This window comes from Marmota marmota, unplaced genomic scaffold (genome assembly GCF_001458135.2).
Source record: "Marmota marmota marmota unplaced genomic scaffold, marMar, whole genome shotgun sequence".
Taxonomy (NCBI): domain Eukaryota; kingdom Metazoa; phylum Chordata; class Mammalia; order Rodentia; family Sciuridae; genus Marmota; species Marmota marmota.
This window is the reverse complement of record NW_026000082.1, coordinates 35,880,979-35,901,016: the sequence shown is the minus strand read 5'-3', so window position 1 is coordinate 35,901,016 and position 20,038 is coordinate 35,880,979. Positions and strand designations below refer to the sequence as shown.

The following is a 20,038-nucleotide window of genomic DNA, read 5'->3' as shown; positions in this document are numbered from 1 at the left end:
CCTGAGGCCGTGGCGGCCACCCTGCCTCGTCCCTCCTCCAGGGCACCTTCCTTTCTTGGCTCCATGGCTCTGGGCCCCTGGTCTGGGAGGGCACCTGGGCCTGGTGACCGCAGGCTCCAGTCGCTTGTCTGTGGGAGAGAATTCTGGAGCTCCGAGGCAGGAGAAAGATGACCTCAGACCAAAGGCCTCGTCTGCCTGCCACGGTCCTCATGTTGAGGTCTCTCGTCCCTGGGGCTTGTTCCGGGGACAAGAACATCCTTTGTTTGGGAAAGAGCTAGAGAAGCATCTGAGGATTCGGCTCCCAGAGTCTTGGCTCCCTCGTCCTCCATCGCTAGAGCTGCCCAGAGCAGGGCAGGGGAGGGGCAGGCCAAGGGCAGGCCTCGTGGTCTATTGTTCTGGATTCTTTGAATCTGTACATCACAGACTGCTGGAAGGGAGGGGCTTCAGAGACTCCAGAGCCACCTTCTGCCTCCAGCATGGACACCACAGGACCACTGCCTGTCGTATATTTCTAGAACCCACTGTGGGCAGAGGTACGGATCCTCTTGTATTTTAGTCTCATGTCTGGTGATTCTCATGGTCACATTCTTGAACCTGACCTGAGTGTCTCTTGCTACAACTCAGGCTGCCATTGCTCGGTCAGGTGCACCATCCTCCCCTGCTTCTTGGAGACAGATCCTCCCAGCGCTGCTCACCTCTGAGTCCTGGCCACGGCTAGTCACTTTCCCTCTCCTCCTCTCCCGTGGCTCCTGTAAAGCGTGGTTTGGGGAATGCATTGTGTCCCTGGCCCTCAAAGTCTGTTTCTCTGGAATTCTGGCCCCGGGCTGCAGTTCATGCTGTGGCTTCTGCTGCGTGAACTTCTCTGACTTCTGCTCCGAGGACCTGCCTCCTCCTTCCCTGAAGACCCAGCTCTGCCCTGTCTGTCCCACAGCCAGCCGCCCTGGTACTTCCTCCCCGTGGACAGGACCAGACCCCTTCCCCGTCTTATTTTTCATTTAAAAACATTTCTTTTTTACATCACAAACATTTCTTAATGTTCATTGTAGAAAATTCAGAAAATATAAGACAACTAGAAGAGAAAATTTAAAATCCCTGAACTGCTCCTATCAGATAGAACCGCTGTCAACCACATCTTTTCTTTTTAGACCCTTGTACAATAGGCCAATGAAATTTCATACCATATCATTTAGCATCTTGCTTTTCCACTTAATATGACATAATGAGTGATTTTTTTTGCCCATCACTAAACATTTAAACACAATTTTTAATATCTGTTTACTGTTTTATATCTCATACATTTTTTTTAGCCCTTGCATAATTATTTCTAAGTGGAAAAATACCTATCCCGTCAAGCCCGCCGAACGACCCAACTCGAGGAAGCTGAACTAGTCAGGGAGCTGCAGGAATGTGAGTGGCGGTTTTTCATTATGTGAGTTTTACCTCCCCGAGTGGACTGCTCTTCTGTATTGTCACAAAATTGTTAAACACTTTTCTCATTCGCCAAGTTTTGCACGGTGGTAGGCAAAATAAGCTGTCTGGCTGTAATCTTCAAAAACCCCTGTATGTATTTATAAATTCCAGCTTCTTTCCTGGGGATTTTGTAGGGACTGTGGCCTAAGGAAGTTATTTGAAATATCATGAGCACAGAGATGTTCAGTGTGGCATGATTTTGCATTAGCCCCAAACTAGGAATCACCAAAATGTCTAGTGGTCCAGGAGGATGATAAAGTCCACGATGATGAGTCGATGTGTCAGCTGCGGAAAATGATGTTTACAAAGCCTTTGTGATAAAATTGAATGTTTGTTTCGTAATCACAGCAAGAAACAAAGAGTTGTGGGAGGAAAAGGGTGGAAAGACACCAAAATGGGAACGGTGGTTAGGGATGTTTTCCTGCTCTCTGTCTGCTTTCCTGCCGTGAGCCTGTGAACCCTTGATCCATTAAAATACTAAGAGATGGATAGACAGATATCAGTTTTATTTTTTTAATCATCTGCAAAGATGCTTTAGTCTTTTTGGTGTTGCTATAACACAATACCTAAAGTGAACACTTTATGAAGAAAAGAGTTTTATTTGGCTCACAGTTGTGGAGGTTCAGGGGCGTGGTGCTGGCATCAGATTCTGGTGAAGGCCTCTGGGGAGAGACCTTGCTGGTCTCTGGTGGACAGACAGAAAGAGGAAGTGAGTGTGTGCAGGAGAGAGAGGTTGCACCGAGAGAGGAAGCAAGAGAGCGAGCCAGCCAAGAAAACGGAAGTGGCTTCGTGACAGCCCTCTCTGGGCAGCCAGGCCGGTCCCAGGAACAAACCCACCCCACAAGACGGGCATTGGGCCTCCCAAGGGTGGTGCCCTCCATGACCTAATCACCCGCCACCAGGGCCTCCCGTAGGCTCCACCCCCTTTCAACACCGTGACATGGGGACCAGGCCCCCAGCACATGAGCCTTTGGGGACAAACTGGGTCCAAACCATAGCAAAGAATACTGCAGAGCTGAGCTCAAGCGAAAGGAGCGACCAGAAATGGGAGGAGAGGCGTGTGGCCCGAGGCCGATGAGCTGAGACTTCTGGAAAGTGCTCAGGACCCCACGAGGGGCCTTTCGGGGGGGGGGGGTCTGTTTAGCAGGAAGAATAGACTAAGGACGGCACCTCGACGGAGCAAGACAATGTAATTATAAAAGGAGAAACCGCAGTCGCAATTGCTGATTTGTTGCTGGGCTCTGCCTTCTCCGTACAGGCGGAGGGAGCCAGGGTGGAGCCACCAGGCTTTGGAGGAACCGGGGTGAGAGGAACCACAGGGTGTTGGGCAGTGGGCACGCTCCGTCGTGATCCTTAAAAAAATAGGAAGATAGAATTCTGTAATAGAGAAATCTGAGTCACTGACCTCCAGCAAAATTCCCTAATGGTTTTTTTTTTTTTTTTTTTTAAATAATTCAGACTTGTAGAAAAGTGGTGAACTCCACCCAGGGTCTCCCGTTGACCACCCATCATGGTTCTGCAGATGTTAACATCTCACCCTCTCCGCTCACCCGCCTTCCTAGACACGTGCACACACATCATGATTTTTCTGGACCATTTGAGGGCACGGTGCAGACACAATGCTCTGGAACCCTGAAAACTTCATTGTGTACTTCCAAGAAGATGGGGTGCTTCCACTAAACCACAGCAAAACTGTCACAACTGGGAATTAACATTGGTACAGTGTGACTGTTTGGTCCCTATCCCCCATTCAGATTTTGACAGTTGTCTCAAAAATACGTCACCACCCACCATCCCACCATCACCATCACCATCACCACCACCACCACCACCACCATCATCACCATCATCACCATCACTACCATTACCATCACCACCATCATCACCACCATCACTTACCACCACCATCACCGATGTCATTTCTGGCCCAGGATCTGATGCAAGATCCTGTGTTGCACTTGGTGCCCATCTCTTCAGCCTCCTTCCATCTGGGGGTTCCTGGGTCTTTCCTTCTTGACTTTGTTGTTTTATTGATTTTCTTGCAGGGCTGGGAATGGACCTCAGGGCCTGTACATGCCAGGCTCGCCCTCTACCACTGAGCCACACCCCAGCCCTTTGTGAGACAGGGTCTTGCTAAGTTGCCTGGGCTGGGCTTGAACTTGTGATCCTCCCACCTCAGCCTTTCAAGTAGCTGGGATTACAGGTGTGAGTCACCTGTAGTTGTGTTTGAAGAAATGGATTCACGACCCTGGAGGTTGCTCAGTTGGGGTTTGACTGATGTTTCCTCATGGTTAGTTCACATCAGGCAATTTTGGCAGAAATATCCCTGAGGTAGTGTGTCCTGCTAGGTGTCAAGTCAAAGGGTGAATGGGATTTGTTCCCACTAATATTAAGTAACAGCTCTATTGAGATAGAATTCACATACCACAAAACCCACCATTGGAAAGTGTGGCATTCAGTGTTTTTTGTATATCCAGTCATAGGGTCATCACCACAGTCAATTTAGAACATTTTCATCACCCAGAAGACCTCAGGCCCAATAGCAGGCACTCTCCATTTCCCCGTCCCTGTTCCTGGCCACCACCACTCCACTTCCTGCCAGTGTGTGTTTGCTTATTCTGGACATTTCATATAAATGGAGTCATACACTCAGTAGCATTTCTGTGTCTGGTTTCCTTGCTTGGCATAGTATTTATCGCCCATGGTGTGACATGTGCTTTGATCCTTTTTGTGTCTGAATAATATTCCATTGTATGGATATACCACATGTACTTGATCCATCTATCAGTTGATGGGCATTGGGGTTGTTTCCACTTTTTGGCTAGGATAAATATTGCTGCTGTGAACATTTATTTCTGTGTGGACCTATGTTTTTATTTTGTCAAGGGCCCCTGAGATCACTCCTAGGTTTAGCAATTCACTAGGAGGACTTGAGGACTCGCCACAGTCCCACTCACAGCTAGGATTTGTTACCGTGAAAGAACACACCACAAAATGAGCCAAAGAAAATGTGCATGAAGGGCTGGGGTTGTGGCTCAGCGGTAGAGCGCTCGCCTAGCAGGTGCAAGGCCCTGGGTTCGATTCTGAGCACCACATAAAAATAAATAAAAATAAAGGTATTTAAAAAAAAAAAAGAAAAAGAAAATGTGCACGAGCGGATGTCTAGAAGAAACCAGGTACGGGCTCCAAGAGTCCCTTCCCAGGCACAGCACACAGCGTGCACTTAATCCCTGCAGCATGAAGTCGTGACGCCGTGGATGGTGTTGTCTACCAGGCAAGCTCTTCAGAGACTCATTGCCCAGGGCTTTTCCTGGGGGCTGGTCCCGTAGGCACCCTCTGCCTGAAGTGTACTGAAATCCCAGCTCCCGCCAGGAAAGCAGATGCCTGGCATTAGCCCCGAGGTCTGTGCAGCCCGGCACCTCGAGCCTCCCTTATCAACTAGACAGCGCTGGGGACGCCCGCGGGATCCACTTTCCCAGGCAGCCCAGGCCCAGCCTTGCAAGCAGCCCTTTCTGAGCCACATCTCTCCCACTTGCTGCGTCGACTCTTCCCGGTGCAGGTATACATTAGGATCGGCTTTGCCAGGTTCTCTGGTGACACCACATTTAACATTCCCCCCCAAGTGGCTGCAGCGTCTTTGTTCTCCACTGGCTATTTATACAGGTCCCCGGGGCCCCACATCCTGGCCGGCACCTTGGCTTGGCCATCTTTGTGAGTGAAACCATTCTAGCAGGTCTAATAGGTCTTTAAGACAGCAATTTGCAAGCGTTTAGAACAAAAAAATAATGATTCATAGAAGCCAAAATGATCTCTCTGAGAACAATCATGCTCGTCTAACCCCTTATTTTCTTTCTTTTCTTTTCTTTTTTTTTTTTAAGGCAATTTATTCCTTCTGTACGAGCTGTACTAGGGCAGGGTGTTTTTCTGTTCCAGCCTCGTCTTTCACAATATCTTCATGTACAAAAATGGAGAGCCGGGGGCTGCGCTGATCACTTGGCGGCTTCCTCATCTGTGGATGGATGACAGGCAGCTCCCGGAGCCGGGAGCGAGGCTCTTCTGCTGCCTCCTGGCTCCGTCCTCAGCCAGCTACAAATGCCTCTGTCCAAAACCTGGGGAGACACACGTGGCAGCCCGTCGGCTTTGCCAGTTACTTAAAGTAGGAAGACGCACATGTGTTGAGCAGTGAGATCTGGTTCCAGAAAGATCCTGGCAGCCCGGGTTGACAGGCAGATTCCAACAAGATGGAGGGACTGGGGACAAATGGCAGGTCCGTGCCTGCAGGACCTGGTCCAGTGGTGACCGGGGCAAGCTCACACTTGGATGTCTGGCCCTTACCAAAAGCATCAGTTCAAGGAATGGGCGACAGAGTCGTGGGGCACCTGGAAGAGCATTTCAGAGGGCACCGTGGGAAGCGCGGGGGATTCAGAACTTCGCTGGGAGGGAAGCTGCCTGAGGGGCAGTGCGGTCCGCTGGCCGGCAGGCATCCTGCAGGGACTCCAGAGTGGACTCCCCGAGGCTGAGGGTCTGCAGGGGGTGGCAGGGTGAGCCAGATTCAGGCTGATTAAGGAAGCATCCTGTGAAACTCTGTAGTGGCTTGGGCTGAGGTACCCCTGAACCTGCACCTGCCCCGTCCTGAGCCCATGTGTGGCTCACCAGCCTCTGCCCTCCGACTTCTCTTTCACCTGCTGGTGTCCTACCTGTGTCGTCCATGGTCTGCACCGAGTCTCCTGGCCGCAAGTGGAGCTCCAGAGCCAGCTTTCGTCCCTTCTTATATTCAGTTGGCAAATATTTTAATGAGCACCTTCTATGAGCCAGCGGCTGGGTGAGTGGTAGGGTGCCCAGCGGTGAATACTGGCCAGGGATAAGGGACTTCGCGGCAGGACTGTGGGCGGGAGTGTGACTTGGGTGTGTCTGGGAACGGGGTCTCCCTGCAGATGTGCCCTGCAGTGAGACCTGAAGGAAGAGGAGTAGGTGGCAGCGGGGAAGAGAGCAGAAGCCGGGAGAGTGACCCCTTGGCTTCAGCCGGGGACCAGGCCCCTGGCAGTGCTTGGTGCAGGTGTGTTCGCAGGAGGGAGGAAGGCTACTGGCTGGAGGGCGAGGGGCTTTCTGTCCCCTGCTCATCCAGCACCTGGGTGGAGCCCCCTGGGTCCCAGCTGGGGCCACGCTTGTGCTCTGAGGGCCTGTGTGTGACGCCTTCGGAATCCAGCCCCAGAGGCGCGTGGGATGGGCCCTGCCTTCGCTCCACCCCGTGGAGGTGGGTGACGGAGAGAATAGGACGAGTTCCAAACACCTCCACATCCCTGCAGTGACAGTGCCTTTGAGGCCCGTAGACACCGTGGCTCCTGTACTTGCTCTGCCTGTGTCCCTCCCTGTGAGGGGGCAGCTCCAGGTGAGGTCCCCCCCCCTTTCTGGGGCTTATTCTCTGCTGTCATTTCTGTTTGAGGAGCTGCCGCTGCCCCTCCCCCACAGCCACTTGCCCCCCCCTCTCCCCACCCACTTCACAGGGGCGACCCCCGATGAGAGAGGCTGAGGGAGGAGGCCAGGCCCCTCCAGCGCTGGTACCGCAATTATGTGCCACCATTGCCAATTCAAGATAAGTAGAAAATGACGGCGGGGGAGAACCAGGCCCAGGGCAGTGCCAGGCCCTACCTGGCATGCGTCACCTGACATCTGCACGTGTGCTGCACGGGCAGCCTCACGTCACCACGCACCGAGGGGACCTGCGAACAAGGAGATGGAAGGGCTGGGTTCCAGCCACCTGGCTGCGCCGTTGTGACCGCTTTCCTCCGGGAGCCTCCGTTCCATCAGCTACGAGATGGGGAGGTGGCGCTGGAGTGTCCCTCTGTCTTCCAGGAAGGCGGGTGACACTCCCATCAGGTCTGTCTTCCGTGTCTGTGCATTGGGCCACGGCAGTGGGTGCATCTGTGGGCACTGTCCGGATGTGCCTGGAAGACGTGGCTTCTAAACCTGGGCACCAGGGGCTGCCCCTCACGGAGGACACAGGTGATATCCTAGAAAGAGGGCCACCGGGAGAGACAACACAGGCCAAGGGACAGGAAGAGAAAGCCACAGGCCGCAGCACGGTGTCCAGCAGGGCGGTCATGGGCACAAGTCCAGGCTGAGCGTCCCTGGTCAGAGATCCACGGGGCTCTGAAGTCTGAAACTTGCAAGAGCTTGATGCCACCCACACACCTGGCCTCTTGGGATGGTCACAGTGAAAATGCAGGTACGCCAGAAATATCGTGCAAAGTCATCCTCAGGCCGCGCGTCTAAGCAGTATGCGGCACAGAGGAATCCGCGGCTGGACTCGGGCCTCCTAGGATGCCTCATCCTACAGATGTGGATTTTCTAAAATTCAAACAAGTCTGAAATCTAAGCCTCTTCCAGGTCCAAGCATCTGGGGCAAGGGACACTCACCCTGTGATGCATTCATCGGTGGTTGTCAGATGTGACCCAGGGACCGACACATCGTGGGGGACTGTCAAAAAGGCAGTTCCCGGCTCCTCCTCAGCCTGCTGAGTCGGAGCTCAGGGTGGGGCCATCCACCCGTCTCCACAGCCCCCAGGGCTTCTGGGGCAGCCAGTGTTTGTGAATGGAAGTGAGGGTGGGGCCCGAGACCAGACGGGCGCTTTGAAGGCCCAGGTGGGAAGTGACCCCGGGACCGCCACTCCCCTGCTGCTGGAAGGGGGCAGGTCATTCTGGTCGCTCAAGGAAACCTTCGGATGTGGCAAAGCAGGCTCATGCCTTGTCAGTAGACCTCGGAGGAGGCAGCTGAGACTGGGGGACATTCAGCCAGAGCCCCAGGGAGGGTGGCAGAGGCAGTGTTAGAAACCAGACCTCTCTGATCTCGCAGCCTGAGTTCTTTTCACTGCAGCGGCCCCTGGGCTCTGCCTTCCTGTGCTCCCCACTCCCTCCTCTGCCCTGCGGCCACCCAGAGCTTTGCCGTGCCTCCTGCAACCTGCCCTGCAAAGGCAGATGGGGGACACCATACAAGGGGACAAGGGGACAAGGGCGGGCAGGCGGTCACCATGCATGTTCCTCAGCCTGGGGAGCAGGTGCTGGTGTGAGGCGAGCTCGGGGTGTGCCGGGTGACACAGTGCCCGGCTCCTGTTGAGGCCTCTGTGTGCCCAGCCCTGGGCTGGGTGCTCTGGGGGAAACCGAGGCAAGGCGCGTGCAGCCTCTGCCCTCGTGCAGCTCGGGCTCCAGAGCCAGGGAGACAGCCAACCGCAAAATGGGCTTAAGGCCCGTTGCCCCGGGTGGACGGGGCTCGCCCACACCGTTGGCATCCCTCACCGAGGTCCTGTCCTCTGCTCTTTCTGGCAGATGATGCAGTTCGCCTGGGCCAACTACCGGCGCTACGCCATGGGCAAGAACGAGCTCCGGCCGCTCAGCAAGGACGGCTACCAGGGCCACATATTCGGTGAGTCGCTGGGGCACCTGGACGTCGCCGGGGAGGCTGGCCACGCGGGGGGGTGCTGAGTCGCACCTGGGGCTCTGTTTCCACCTGCTGAGAGGAGTCCTGTTCCCTGGGAGCTGCCCCTGCTTCCCCGACTTGGGGAGCCCCGTGCCTCTCCAGCGTGTGGATTTCTGGGTGCAGTGACCACTTGGTCTTTAAAGCAAAGAAACTTGGAGTTGTGATGGGGAGGGGAGGGGAGGGCTGGAGACCTGGTGCCCAGGAGAAGGCTTGGTGACTGCTTCCCCGGAAGGTGGCTGTGGGATGGTGCGGGAGCCGTTCTGGAGGCTGAACACACTCCCGTGGGCTGGGGACCAGGCTGCCTTGAGGGTCTCGGTGCCCGTGTCTCTGGGACGCTCCAGGTGGACCCTGGAGTCGGGACAGCTCGCGTTTTGCCTGCAGCTTTGCAGTCCCCTGGCTTAACCCCGGGCCAGCCGCAGGCCCAGAGCCCTGTATGTCCCTCCCTGATCCCACAGAGGCTGCAGGGGCTTATTATGTGCCCAGCCTCACATGTCAACTCTAGCACCCACCCCCGGTGCCAGCCCCCCTCTGCAGCCATTCCTGCCCAACGATGCTGCGACAGCAGGGCCACCCCCTTCCCTGGGACATGGGTGGTGCTGCCCTGGAGAGAGGAAGCCCACTCCCCCTATCCCTCATCCCAAAAGGTTCCTGGAATCTGGAACCAAAAAACCAAGATGGAAATTCCCAGGAAAACCTAAGGGCAGATTTACAAGGGACAGCCCCACAGGCATGGCCCTGTCCCAGGTGTTGGCGTCATGGGAAAGGGGACAGGGACCCTCCTTCTCCTAGACCAGTCGGCCTCGGAACCTGGCTGGCGGTGCAGACAAGTTCCTCCTTTGGGTGTGGGCTGTGGACTTGAGTAGCGGGTGTGTATTTATTTTTCTGATTATCCTAGGAATGTCGGGAGGAGGGGGAAATGTCAAAAAGATAAGGCAGAAAAAAAAAAAAGTTCCTGGATGTAGCTGTGGCTCTTGGCACCTGGGCTCCTCCCCTCCCCTCTCTCCTTCTGTGTGCTCCCCCCCCATACTATTCTATGACTCTTTTTTTTTTTTGGTTTAATGTTACATCGTGTTTTCCTAGGTCCTATAAATTTTTCCTTTTTAATGGCTCCAGTGATTGTGTGGGCCATCATTCACTTAACCGTCCCCCTGATGTTAGACAAAGGTTTTGCTATCAGAAATAATGCAGGTGGTAACATTTGTGCATAAGATTTTGTCTGAGAACAGATTCTTAGAGAGGAATTCCCAGGTCAGATGGAGGAAGGGAGATGCTCCCTTAGCCCTGAGCAGGAAGGTGGATCCCGGGTAGGGCTGGCTGCCCCCACCTGCCCAGGGCAGACCTTCCTGAGCACCCCACGGCAGCCCTGGGGAAGGCTGTGGATCTCACTGAAGCTGTTGGAGATTCTGCTACAGGAATAAACAGAAATGTGGTGGAGAAAGCATCCCCTCTCCTCTCTGAACAGTCTGCAGATATCCGGGGTGTTGTGGTCAGTGGGTAGGAGAGACTGCGGATTTCTGAAATCACTCAGTGTAGGCCCAGCTTTTGCTCAGACCACCACGGGAAACACTTCTGGGAGGGATTGGGCTGAACCCAGCCTCATTGTGTATCGTTTCTCATGGCTTGGGATTGAGTCTCAACCCTCCAGCCCCTTGTCAGTCACCAAACCTGGAAGAGCTGCCTTTAAAGGTGGAAAGAACCCAGGTTTTGAGTCTGTTTACAAATTCTTACGCTGTCCTGAGCTGTGTGACCAAGTCCAAGTCACTTACCCTCTCTGGGCCCCTGTGGTTCATCCTTCATACTGGGCTGCTGTGAAGATGTTAGCGAGTGCATACGTGAACAGGCAGAGGCCCGTGTATATAAGAGTGACTGACGATTTCTGTTGCAGTGGCCCTAGTGAGCCCACTGTGAGTTCTGAGGTCCCTGGGGTGGCCTTAGCAAGGCCCTGGGAACCCATCACCCAGAGACAGGGAGTCTTCCCTCTGCAGCTAACAAATGAGCCTCAGTGGGTGGCTGGCCCCCTGAGAAAGGAGACCCCGGCACAGGCGGGGGAGCTGGTGTGGACTTTTTTCTCTCTCACCAAATGCTCACTAGGGGCTATGCCCAGGGCTGCCTCCTGGGGACACGGGGGCAAATGGCACAGCGAGCTGTCCACCAACTCTGCCAAGACACACAGGCACCACTCCCCAGGGCCTCCCTAGGGTCCGTCCCAGTGTTCTCAGAGACAGGGACACGCACAACAGACAGGAAGTGTCCTCGTGGCTGAGGTTCTATGTTTCTGGAGCCAGACAGACCTGGGCTCAAACTCAGGCTTCCCCACTTCTGGTTGTGTGGCCTGGGGCAGGTGGCTTCTCGGAGACTTCCACTTTTCGTAAAGGGAATAAAGCTGAAGGTGAAATCAGCCCCAACCCAGCCCAGGGTCTGCCTGATACGTCGACCCTGTTACTACGTGGTGGCTACGATGACCGTCACCTTGAATAGGTCCTAGGTACAGAGGCCCATGAGAATACACCCAAAGACCGAAGGCTTGATTCTAGGAGCCTGGGAGAGGTTCTAGTTGGGGTGGATCCAAGAGGGGCTTTGAAGCTGGGCTATCCCCAAAGATACAAGTGGGTGGGCCAGGCGCCATGGTACTCACCCCTGTAGTCCCAGGGGCTCGGGAGGCTGAGGCAGGAAGATCTCGAGTTCAAAGCCAGCCTCAGCAACTTAGTGAGGCCCTAAGCAACTCGGTGAGAACCTGTCTCTAAATAAAATATAAAAAGGGCCGGGGGCATGGCTCAGTGGTTAACTGCCCCTAGTTCAATCCCTGATACCACACACACACACACACACACACACACACAGAGTCAGGCTGTGTGTCACCGCCTTGTCCTTCCTGGACTCCTGGGGGCTGCATCACCCTGGACTCTGGCCTCACTGGAGGCTGAGCCCTGCGGACACAGGACGCCAGGGGTGGTCAGGTGGTAGGCAGTGCCCATCTGTCCTGCCAGCCGAGACTCTGACCCTGTGCTCAGTTTGGACATGGACACCTGCAGGCTCACCCTGGGGGCCTGCGGGGGACCTGCTGGGGGCTGGCTGGTGGGTTCATGCGGTGCCTTGAGATCTACAGGGTAGATGCCGGAGCCTCATCTCCCTGCGTAGCCCCTCCCCACACAGCCCCCTCTCCCGGCTGCCTCCTGCCCTTCCTCAAACCTGCTCTTACTGTGGGAACCAGGCCTCCCGGCGGGGCGCCTCCCCAGCTCCCAGACCGTCTTGGTGGCTTCCTTTTTTACCCACATCCAGCTCAGCAAGTCTCCTCAAAAAAATGCCCCTAAGGCCCCAGTGGCCACCAGCAGAGAAGACCCAGCCTGCTTCTTGAAGGTGGCTTAGGCCAGGGCGGAAGGCCGCTCCTTCCCACTCTGAGCGCTGGCCGGATGGTCAGTGTCCAGCTGGGAACAAAGACCAGGGACTTCAGATCCTGCCAAGTGAGTGGCCTTGGAGCGTACCTTGAGCCTCTCGAGAGAGGAGATGGGCAAAGGGCCAGGCCAGGGGCCAGGCCTAGAGCTGGGCAGTGGGTTTCTTTGTCACAGAGGTGCATTAGTAGCCTGAGCCGTGCAGGGGAGGGGCGTAGAGGAACTAGCCATAAGGTAGTAACTGCGCTCAGTGCCATAGAGAAAGTGGCCCAGCCTCGTCGCCTCTGAAAACCGGGCAGATGTGGATACCTGCTGCTAGGGCTGCAGAATACCAGGCAGTCTAGCTGGAGAGCTCAGCTGTGTGAGCTTGGGCCAGCCTCTTAACCTCTCTGGGTCTGTCTCCCCAACTAAAAGTGAATGATAGTAGTACCTCTTTCGCAGGATTGGTGGAGAGTGAAATGGGTCAACACTCCAAGTCTCCTCTCTATGCCTGGCACGTACAAGGCATTCTGCAAGTTTCAGCGGCCTGAGGAGGATGTAAGGCCCACCCACAGATCAGGGTCAACTCCCATTCTGACTGGGGACGTACCCAAGGTCCCTGGACCCAGGAACCCACACGAGGGTGGCGGGGCTGTTCCACCCTGATCCCTCCTGCCCTGTCCCTACAGCTCTCCAGTGCTTGGGTGGGCAACCCCTGGGAAGGCGGTTCAAATCCTGTCTCTGCCACATACCAGCCATGTGACCCTGGCCTGTTTCCTGACCTCCCTGCACCTCAGTTTCTCCGTCTGTGCAATGGGGATGAACGTTGCAAAGATCAAACTCAGTTGACGTGTGTCGATTGCTGGTACAGGATCTGTCCACATGCAGTCGTGACATACAAGCTGCTGTCGTTTGTTTTATTTGTTAAATAGAATAGTTATCACCCAAGGGAAAAGCCCTTGTGGGGCTCACCGCAGGCTCTCGGTCTGTCTTGCGGGTGGATGGGTTGCCCGCTGCAGCCTCTGCTGCCTGTTTCCCTGTGCCCCTCGTCCCAGCCTGGCTCCTGCGGCGTGTGCTCACTGTCCCCGTGACCTCCCGCCACAGAGTGCTCTTAGAACCAGCAAACAGACCCTGTGGGAGTGACAGTCCTGCTTGGTCAGCGGATCCGACTCTCTTCTCCACGGAGGGTGGAGGTGCTTGCGTGGCCAAAAGCAAAGTCCCCCGCTCCGAGCCCACCCCCCGGCGACAGCGAGAGCCCCAAATTGGATTCCGCCTCTGATGGTGGATCCACTGATAGAACTGCCAACCCAGTCCCGTTCTGGGGATGATTTATGGCCTGGGGTGAGGTAAGGGACGCAGCATGATTTCCAGATCACGGGCGGGGAGTGTTCGGCCTCGGCAGCAGAAAAACCATCATGGCCTTGTAAACGGAACAAGCGTGATGTGAAGAGGGACGAAGTCCAGGCCCCAGGAGGTCATTTTGCAGTTGCTTTTGGGGATGAGACTTAGGAGTGCGTCTGCCGGGTGGCCTCGCTCTCCCGCACACTCCCGCACACACCAGCCTCCCGGGGGCTCTCCGTGGGGGTGAGTTCGTTTCTGGGAGGTGGCAGTTTTGACTTCAGAGATTTGTCGGGGTTCAGGTCTCAGCCCTGGCATTGGCAGCTGAGTGAAACTGAGCAGGCCTCAACCTTCTGCACCCCCGCTCCCTGCTCTTCACTCGGGGGCTTGGCCCGCAGCGAGCCTCACCAGAGGCCAGAGGCTTCCTCTCCTGTTGGACGGACGCCCTTCCCAGCGCCTTTCTCTTCTCCTGGGTTGGGGGCTGAGCGTTTGACTTATCTGGAGAAAATACTTTGTCACCCTTCGAGAGTTGGGCTTTTGTGGAAAAGCTCCTCGTTCCTGGAAGATCCGCGTCAGGCTGTGCTGCTCGCTGCTTCCGGCCGTGTGCACACCCCTGGCCAGGCCTGGAGCTGGCTTTGAGGAAGAGCTGGCATCAGCCCCACAAGTGACGATGTCACAGTCCCCAGATGGAATGGGTCAGGCTTTGGGGGAAGCTGGCAAACTTTCTGGTAACCAGGTGTTTTGGGGAGCCCTGAATGCTCCACCCGCAGCCAGGGGCAGCAGAAACTGGAGGAAATGGGTCAGAAGCAGGGTCACTGGCCTTTGGCATGAGGCACGTAACTGGGTGAACCCTGCACACACACCTTTGAATGACAGGCAGCACCTACAGCTGCTAGGCAGACATTGAGGCCGCGAGTGGTCTCCCTGGGTCCTTGAGTGACAATTCTTCAGCCAACTTCTAATGATCGAAAGGCCCCTCGGGTCGCTCAGGGTGATTATCAAAGCAAAGCACTCCCCTCGAAGGTGGCGCTGGGTTCTCCACTCCCAGCCACTGGCTCTCGCTGGGTAACTAGCGGGTGTCTTGCTTCCTCTCTCTTTTTGCTCCAATTCTAAGAGAGCACTCTGGCTCTTGCTGGTCCTCTGGATAGGACATTTTAGCAACAAGTCTCGTTCCCGTCGGAGCGGAGTGAGTCAGGGCGTCTATTCCTGAGCGAGCTGCGGTGAGGCACCAGATGATTCACATTGGAACCCACATTCCCCCTGGTGCCAGCTCCGCCCACCTCCCAGAGACCTTTCTTTCCGTGGAAACCGGGCCGAGCTGGCACGGCAAGCCCCTTCTCTCCTGGCACTGACGCAGACACTTGCCAAATCCCCAGCAAACTCTGTGACTCACAGGTCTGTGCACTCGCAGAACCTCAGGTGGGCACTGCCAGTTGGATTCTTGGCAGCCATCTGGACCAAGTGCCCGAAGATGGGGAAACAGGGGACAGAGGAAACTCACGGAAGGCCTGACACTCGGGATTTGAACCCTGGTCCTCAAACTTGAACCTCTACTTTATTTTTTCTTTCTTAATTACTTTTTTTTTTTTTTTTGGTACCTGGGAATGGACCCAGGGGCGCTTAACCACTGAGCCATATCCCCCTCTATATTTGATTTTGAGTTGCTTAGGGCCTCGCTAAGTTGCGATCCTCCTGCCTCAGCCTCCCGAGCCGTTGGGATTACAGGTGTGGGCCACCGTGTCCAGCTTCTGGATTGCTTTTTAAAAACTGAGGTGTAACTCACAACATACATTCCGTAAAAATGCACAAATGGTAAGTGTGCAGCCCAGGGAATCCTATGTGTGCATAAACCTTGTGGCTTAAGCAGGTGGAGACGGAGAGCATTTCTGTTTCCCTCAAGGAAGTGGGGAGGAAGTAGGCCCCCAAGGGTGGCTGCTACCCTGACTCCTGTCACCACAGACTCTTTGCTTTAAAACTTCAGGCCATGCCTTTCCGACTTGCTTTTTGCCTCCATTATCACGTCGTGAACAGTAAGTGGTTCTTTTCCACGTTTGTTTCCCGGTTCGACTGCTGATGAATGTTTGTCTCCAGGATCTGGTCATTAGGAATAAACTGCTATAAACACTTTAGTTTGTTTTTTAATTTGGTGCATTTGGGGTGTGTGCGTAGAGGTGTGCAGCCATTGCCGTAACCAATTTTAGAACGTTTTTATCATTCCCCAGAGAAGCACTGTGCCCATTAGCAGTTACTCCCCCTTTCCCTGATTCTCCCGCTTCTTCCCCGCTCCTGGGCGGCTCCGATCTCGTTCTGTCTCGGCGGAGATCTGCTCCTTCTGAGCCCCTTACGCAAATGACAGCCTTCGCTCTCTGGTCTTTCGAGGCTGGCCTCCTTCACTGACTGTGGGGTCTCGTGGTCACCCACACGGGGCCACTAGATCTTAGCTACTCTTCATCGTCAGGTGACCTTCCACCGTGTGGATGTCCCACCTCTTATCACCGTGTCCAGCCGTTGGTAAACATCTGGGTTGATTCTACTTCTTTGCTATCATGAATTCGCTGCTGTGAAACCCATGCACTTTTTTTGGTGTGGGCGTAGGTGTCCATCTCCCTTGGTGGGTGCCCAGGAATGGAGTGGCTGGGTGCAGGGTGGCCCACAGGTGAACTTTGGAGGAACTTCCCGGTGGTTTTCCCCAGGGCTGCACCAGCCCTCGTTCCCACCAGGAGGGTCTGAGGGTGGCGAACGCTTCTGCACATGTTTTTTGGTGGAAATATAGCAGACCTCCATGTGGCGACTCACCCGGGATTTGAGTTGTGGGATCATCCCGTTAAGCTTCACCTGAAGCTGCCAGTCTTGCAGAGCAGGCAGCCCCTCGCGGTCCTGAAGCTCTGGTTTCTCCATTATCCGTGCCCACACTCGCCATTGCTGGTGTGCGTGACCTCAGCCTCCTGCTGCGCCCCACTTCCTGGAGGTGAAAGGTGGCTTCTGCTTTGTGGTCCACCCCGCAGACTAGCGTGGCACAAAGCAGAACTTCTCTAGTCTGACAGAGACAGTGCCAGGAAAGGGGTATGAAGGGGAAAACCGTCGTTCTGGGGGACAGGAGGTACATCCTGGCTCTGCCGCGGGCTCACCTCAGGTTTTCTCTCCTGTAGAATGGGGGTGATGGTGATACCCTGTGTTAGTCAGCTGTTCATCACTGTGACAAAATACCTGTGAAAATCAACTCAGAGGAGGAAAATTTTACTTTGGCTCATGGTTTCAGAGGATTTGGTCCATGATCGTGTGGCGAACTTCATGGTGGGAGTGCGTGGGGGAGCAGAGCTTCTTGCATCATGGCAACTGGGAAGCAAAAAGAGCAAGGCGGGGGCCAGGGACAGGGTATAGCCTTCGGAACACTGTGACTAGGCTCCATCCCCACCCCTAGGGTTGCCACCACCTCCGATAGTCATTGGATGGATCAGTCCACGATGAGATCGGAGCCCTCATAATTCAGTCACTGCCCCAAAGCCCCGCCTCTGAACATTGCCACATTAGGGCCAAGCCTTAAACACATGTGCCTTTGGGGACATTCTAGACCCAAACCATAATACACCTTCCCCCAAGACTGTTGTTGTAACCACAGGAGACTGTTCCTTCATCTGGCCATAACTGTTCCATGCCTACTGTGTGTCAGACACTGTTGTAGACACAAGATAGCCCCCACCCCGGACCTCCCCAGCTGGGGAGGAGGCTGGATACATGAACTTGTAGGCCGTGGGAGTGTATGAGGTGGAAACTCCCTGACTTGCTCTGTGTGTGTGGTGCTGGGGATCGAACCCAGGGCCTTGCCCATGGCAGGCAAGCACTCTACCACCGAGCTACATCCCCAGCCTTTTTCACTTCTTATTTTGAGACAGAGTCTCACTCAGTTGCTGAGGCTGGCCTCAAACTTATGATCCTCCTGCCTCAACCTCCCCAGTATCTGGGATTACAGGTCTGTATAGCCTTATAAGGTGTTCTTAAAGGGATGAGCTTTAGAGAGGTCTCCTGGGGATGGCCTCCCACTGGGACCAAAAGCATGAATGCAGAAGCAGGAGAGTCATGCTACAGAGAGACATATGCAAAGACCCAGAGGGGAGACTGAGCAGGACCGAGGCCCCTTTGGATCTGAAAAGTGTTCCGTATGGCTGGAGTGGGGGCGGCCGTGGGAAGAGACCATCTGTGAGCATATAAATGGGGCCCTGCAAATGCAACTTTTGGTTTTTCCTCCCACCCTGGACCCCGGGAGCCAGGAGATAGGACTTCTAATTGCTCCGCAGCCACCAGACAAGCTACCCTCTCTGTGCTCTGCTTTCCCCTCCGAGCCATGTGGGCGCCTGGCACAGGCTGCCTTTGGTTACCTCTAGGTCCTAACACAGTGGCTGATGAGACCTGGGATCACCAAGTGGGCAGTCGGGTCAGCAACGGAGACAGAGGGGCTGCCTGGGTCCCCGTGGCCCCGCGGAGCAGGGTTGAGCTGTGGCCGTGTCTGGGACCTGGGATCCCAGGCTTCTCCCCTCTGTGGCTCAGGGCCCCTGAGGCAGGCAGCCTGCTCTCCAGCAGGAATCAATAGGAAACGGTTGGAGATTTCTGAGCACAGAGCCCTGAGGGGGACAGAGACCCGGAAGTGTGTTGTCAGCAAAAATCGGGGCTAATACTCAAGTTTGTTTTTCTTTTCATCGAGTCTGAAAAGCAGTTTGAGATCCACTGCCCTGTTTTCCTGTTTTTTTTGTTCTAATGACTGAGTAACGCACAATTGCATTTTCTCCCCCAATAGCTTTGAATTCTGGGAGGAGACCACGTGGGGATAATTGCTGTCCTCTCATCCTCCCCGATGGCCAGGAGGACGATGAGCCCGAGGAAGGGAGCCACGTGGTGCAGGCCCAGAGATGCGCTGGGATGGACTGAAGGACAGGCAGGGAGGGGAGGGGGAGGGGAGGGGGAGGGGGGCAGGGCTGGAGCTATTGCTTCAGTTTTCACTGGGTTCAGCACTTTGTACCAAGTGCCTGCTGTGTGCCCAGCCGGGAGCTGGGTGTGGAGTGGGGAGGGGGATAGGAATGGGAGCAAGGCGCCCTGGGCTCAAGGACAAGGGATGTCCCCCTGTGTCCCCAGACAATGTGTCACAGAGCCTATGAGAGAGATGGCATCTCAAGAGGGGTTTGCCTCGAGCTCCTGGGACTGTTCTCCTGTTCCCATGAAGCCCCCCACCCCCACTTCACACTGGGGGGCAGACGCTCTGGGGCAGATTTCAACAGACGTCAGAGAGACCTCTGTGACAGGTAGAGGGATAACGCGGGCCAAGCTCAGGAGGCCATGTCAGCCAGTGTGGGGGCCACAGAAGGGGTTGGGGTGCAGGTGTGGCGGGAAGAGGCCTTTGGACACCCTGCAGGTGCCCCACAGCCCTGCACAGGGCTGGCTCTGCCCGAGTCACCGGGCGGGGATCCCAAAGAATGTTTCGATTTTAATTTATTTTAAAGTCAGAAGAAAAAAAGCGATATAATAATGCACCCAGCCAGGGTCAGAGCCACCTTTATACCAAGACAGTTGCAAAAGGTCCTTTGTAGTTGTTTCAGGAGGAAGGGGCCCAGGGTGTCATAACACAGCGCTGCTCCTGGTCCTTGTCCTTGTCCCCAGGGGAAAGCCCCCTCCTTTTCATTGTTGCCATGAAACCTGGCAGATAAAGCCCCCCAACGACCCGATGACCCGGGCTCCTCATCCCCGTCCTGTGGGGCAGGAAGGTGTAGCCACAGGTGGCCCTGGTGGGGGGACCGCCCTTTTGGTTTCATTTATTCCTTACGGCTGTGCTTTGAGGTGGTGTCACTGACCGAGCACCTGAGACTCTGAAAGACGTCACCTGCCCAAGTTGCGTACCTGGCAAGCGGCTGCAGCTGGTCACATCCTCTTTGTCACCTCCAAAGCCAGGCTCCCCCTTTCCTCTGCCTTGGGCACCGAGACCTGCCAGAGCCAGGGCCTCCCGTCTCGTCAGGCCCCAAGGGAGGGCTTTGGGTACCCGGAGGAGCTGGTGACTAACTCGGGGCTGTCTGTGTGCCGTTGATTCAAAGACCTGCTTTAGGCTGTAAAAGTAAAGCCAAGGTGGTCATTGTCCCCAAACCAGGGTGATAGAATCCCACACACCGCAGACGAGGCCACCAGCAATCTCAGAGGGCGTCACAGCCGGGCTGCTGGAGAAGGTTTAGCAGAGAAAGGGCTGAGAAGAAGAGGACTCTCCCTCTCTCCCAAGGCAGCCCTCGAGGTCCTTCCTTCCCCCTGGCAGGGTGGCTTCATGGGAAGGGCCTTGACTTCCCGGAACTCCAGGCTCCCCAGATCCAAGTGTGAGAGCGAAAGTAAGTCCTGCAGTCGGAGGGGGGGGTGG

At 55.3% G+C, this 20,038-nt stretch overlaps 1 protein-coding gene across 1 annotated transcript in view; it reads left to right on the top strand.

Moving 5' to 3' along the window:
- The window catches only part of Man1c1 (mannosidase alpha class 1C member 1), a 112,442-nt gene that overhangs the window by 36,952 nt on the left and 55,452 nt on the right, over positions 1–20,038 (top strand). The window contains exon 2 of the mRNA XM_048782707.1: positions 8,794–8,890. Coding sequence (XP_048638664.1) covers positions 8,794–8,890 — 97 coding nt within the window. The remainder of the gene's footprint in view (positions 1–8,793; positions 8,891–20,038) is intronic.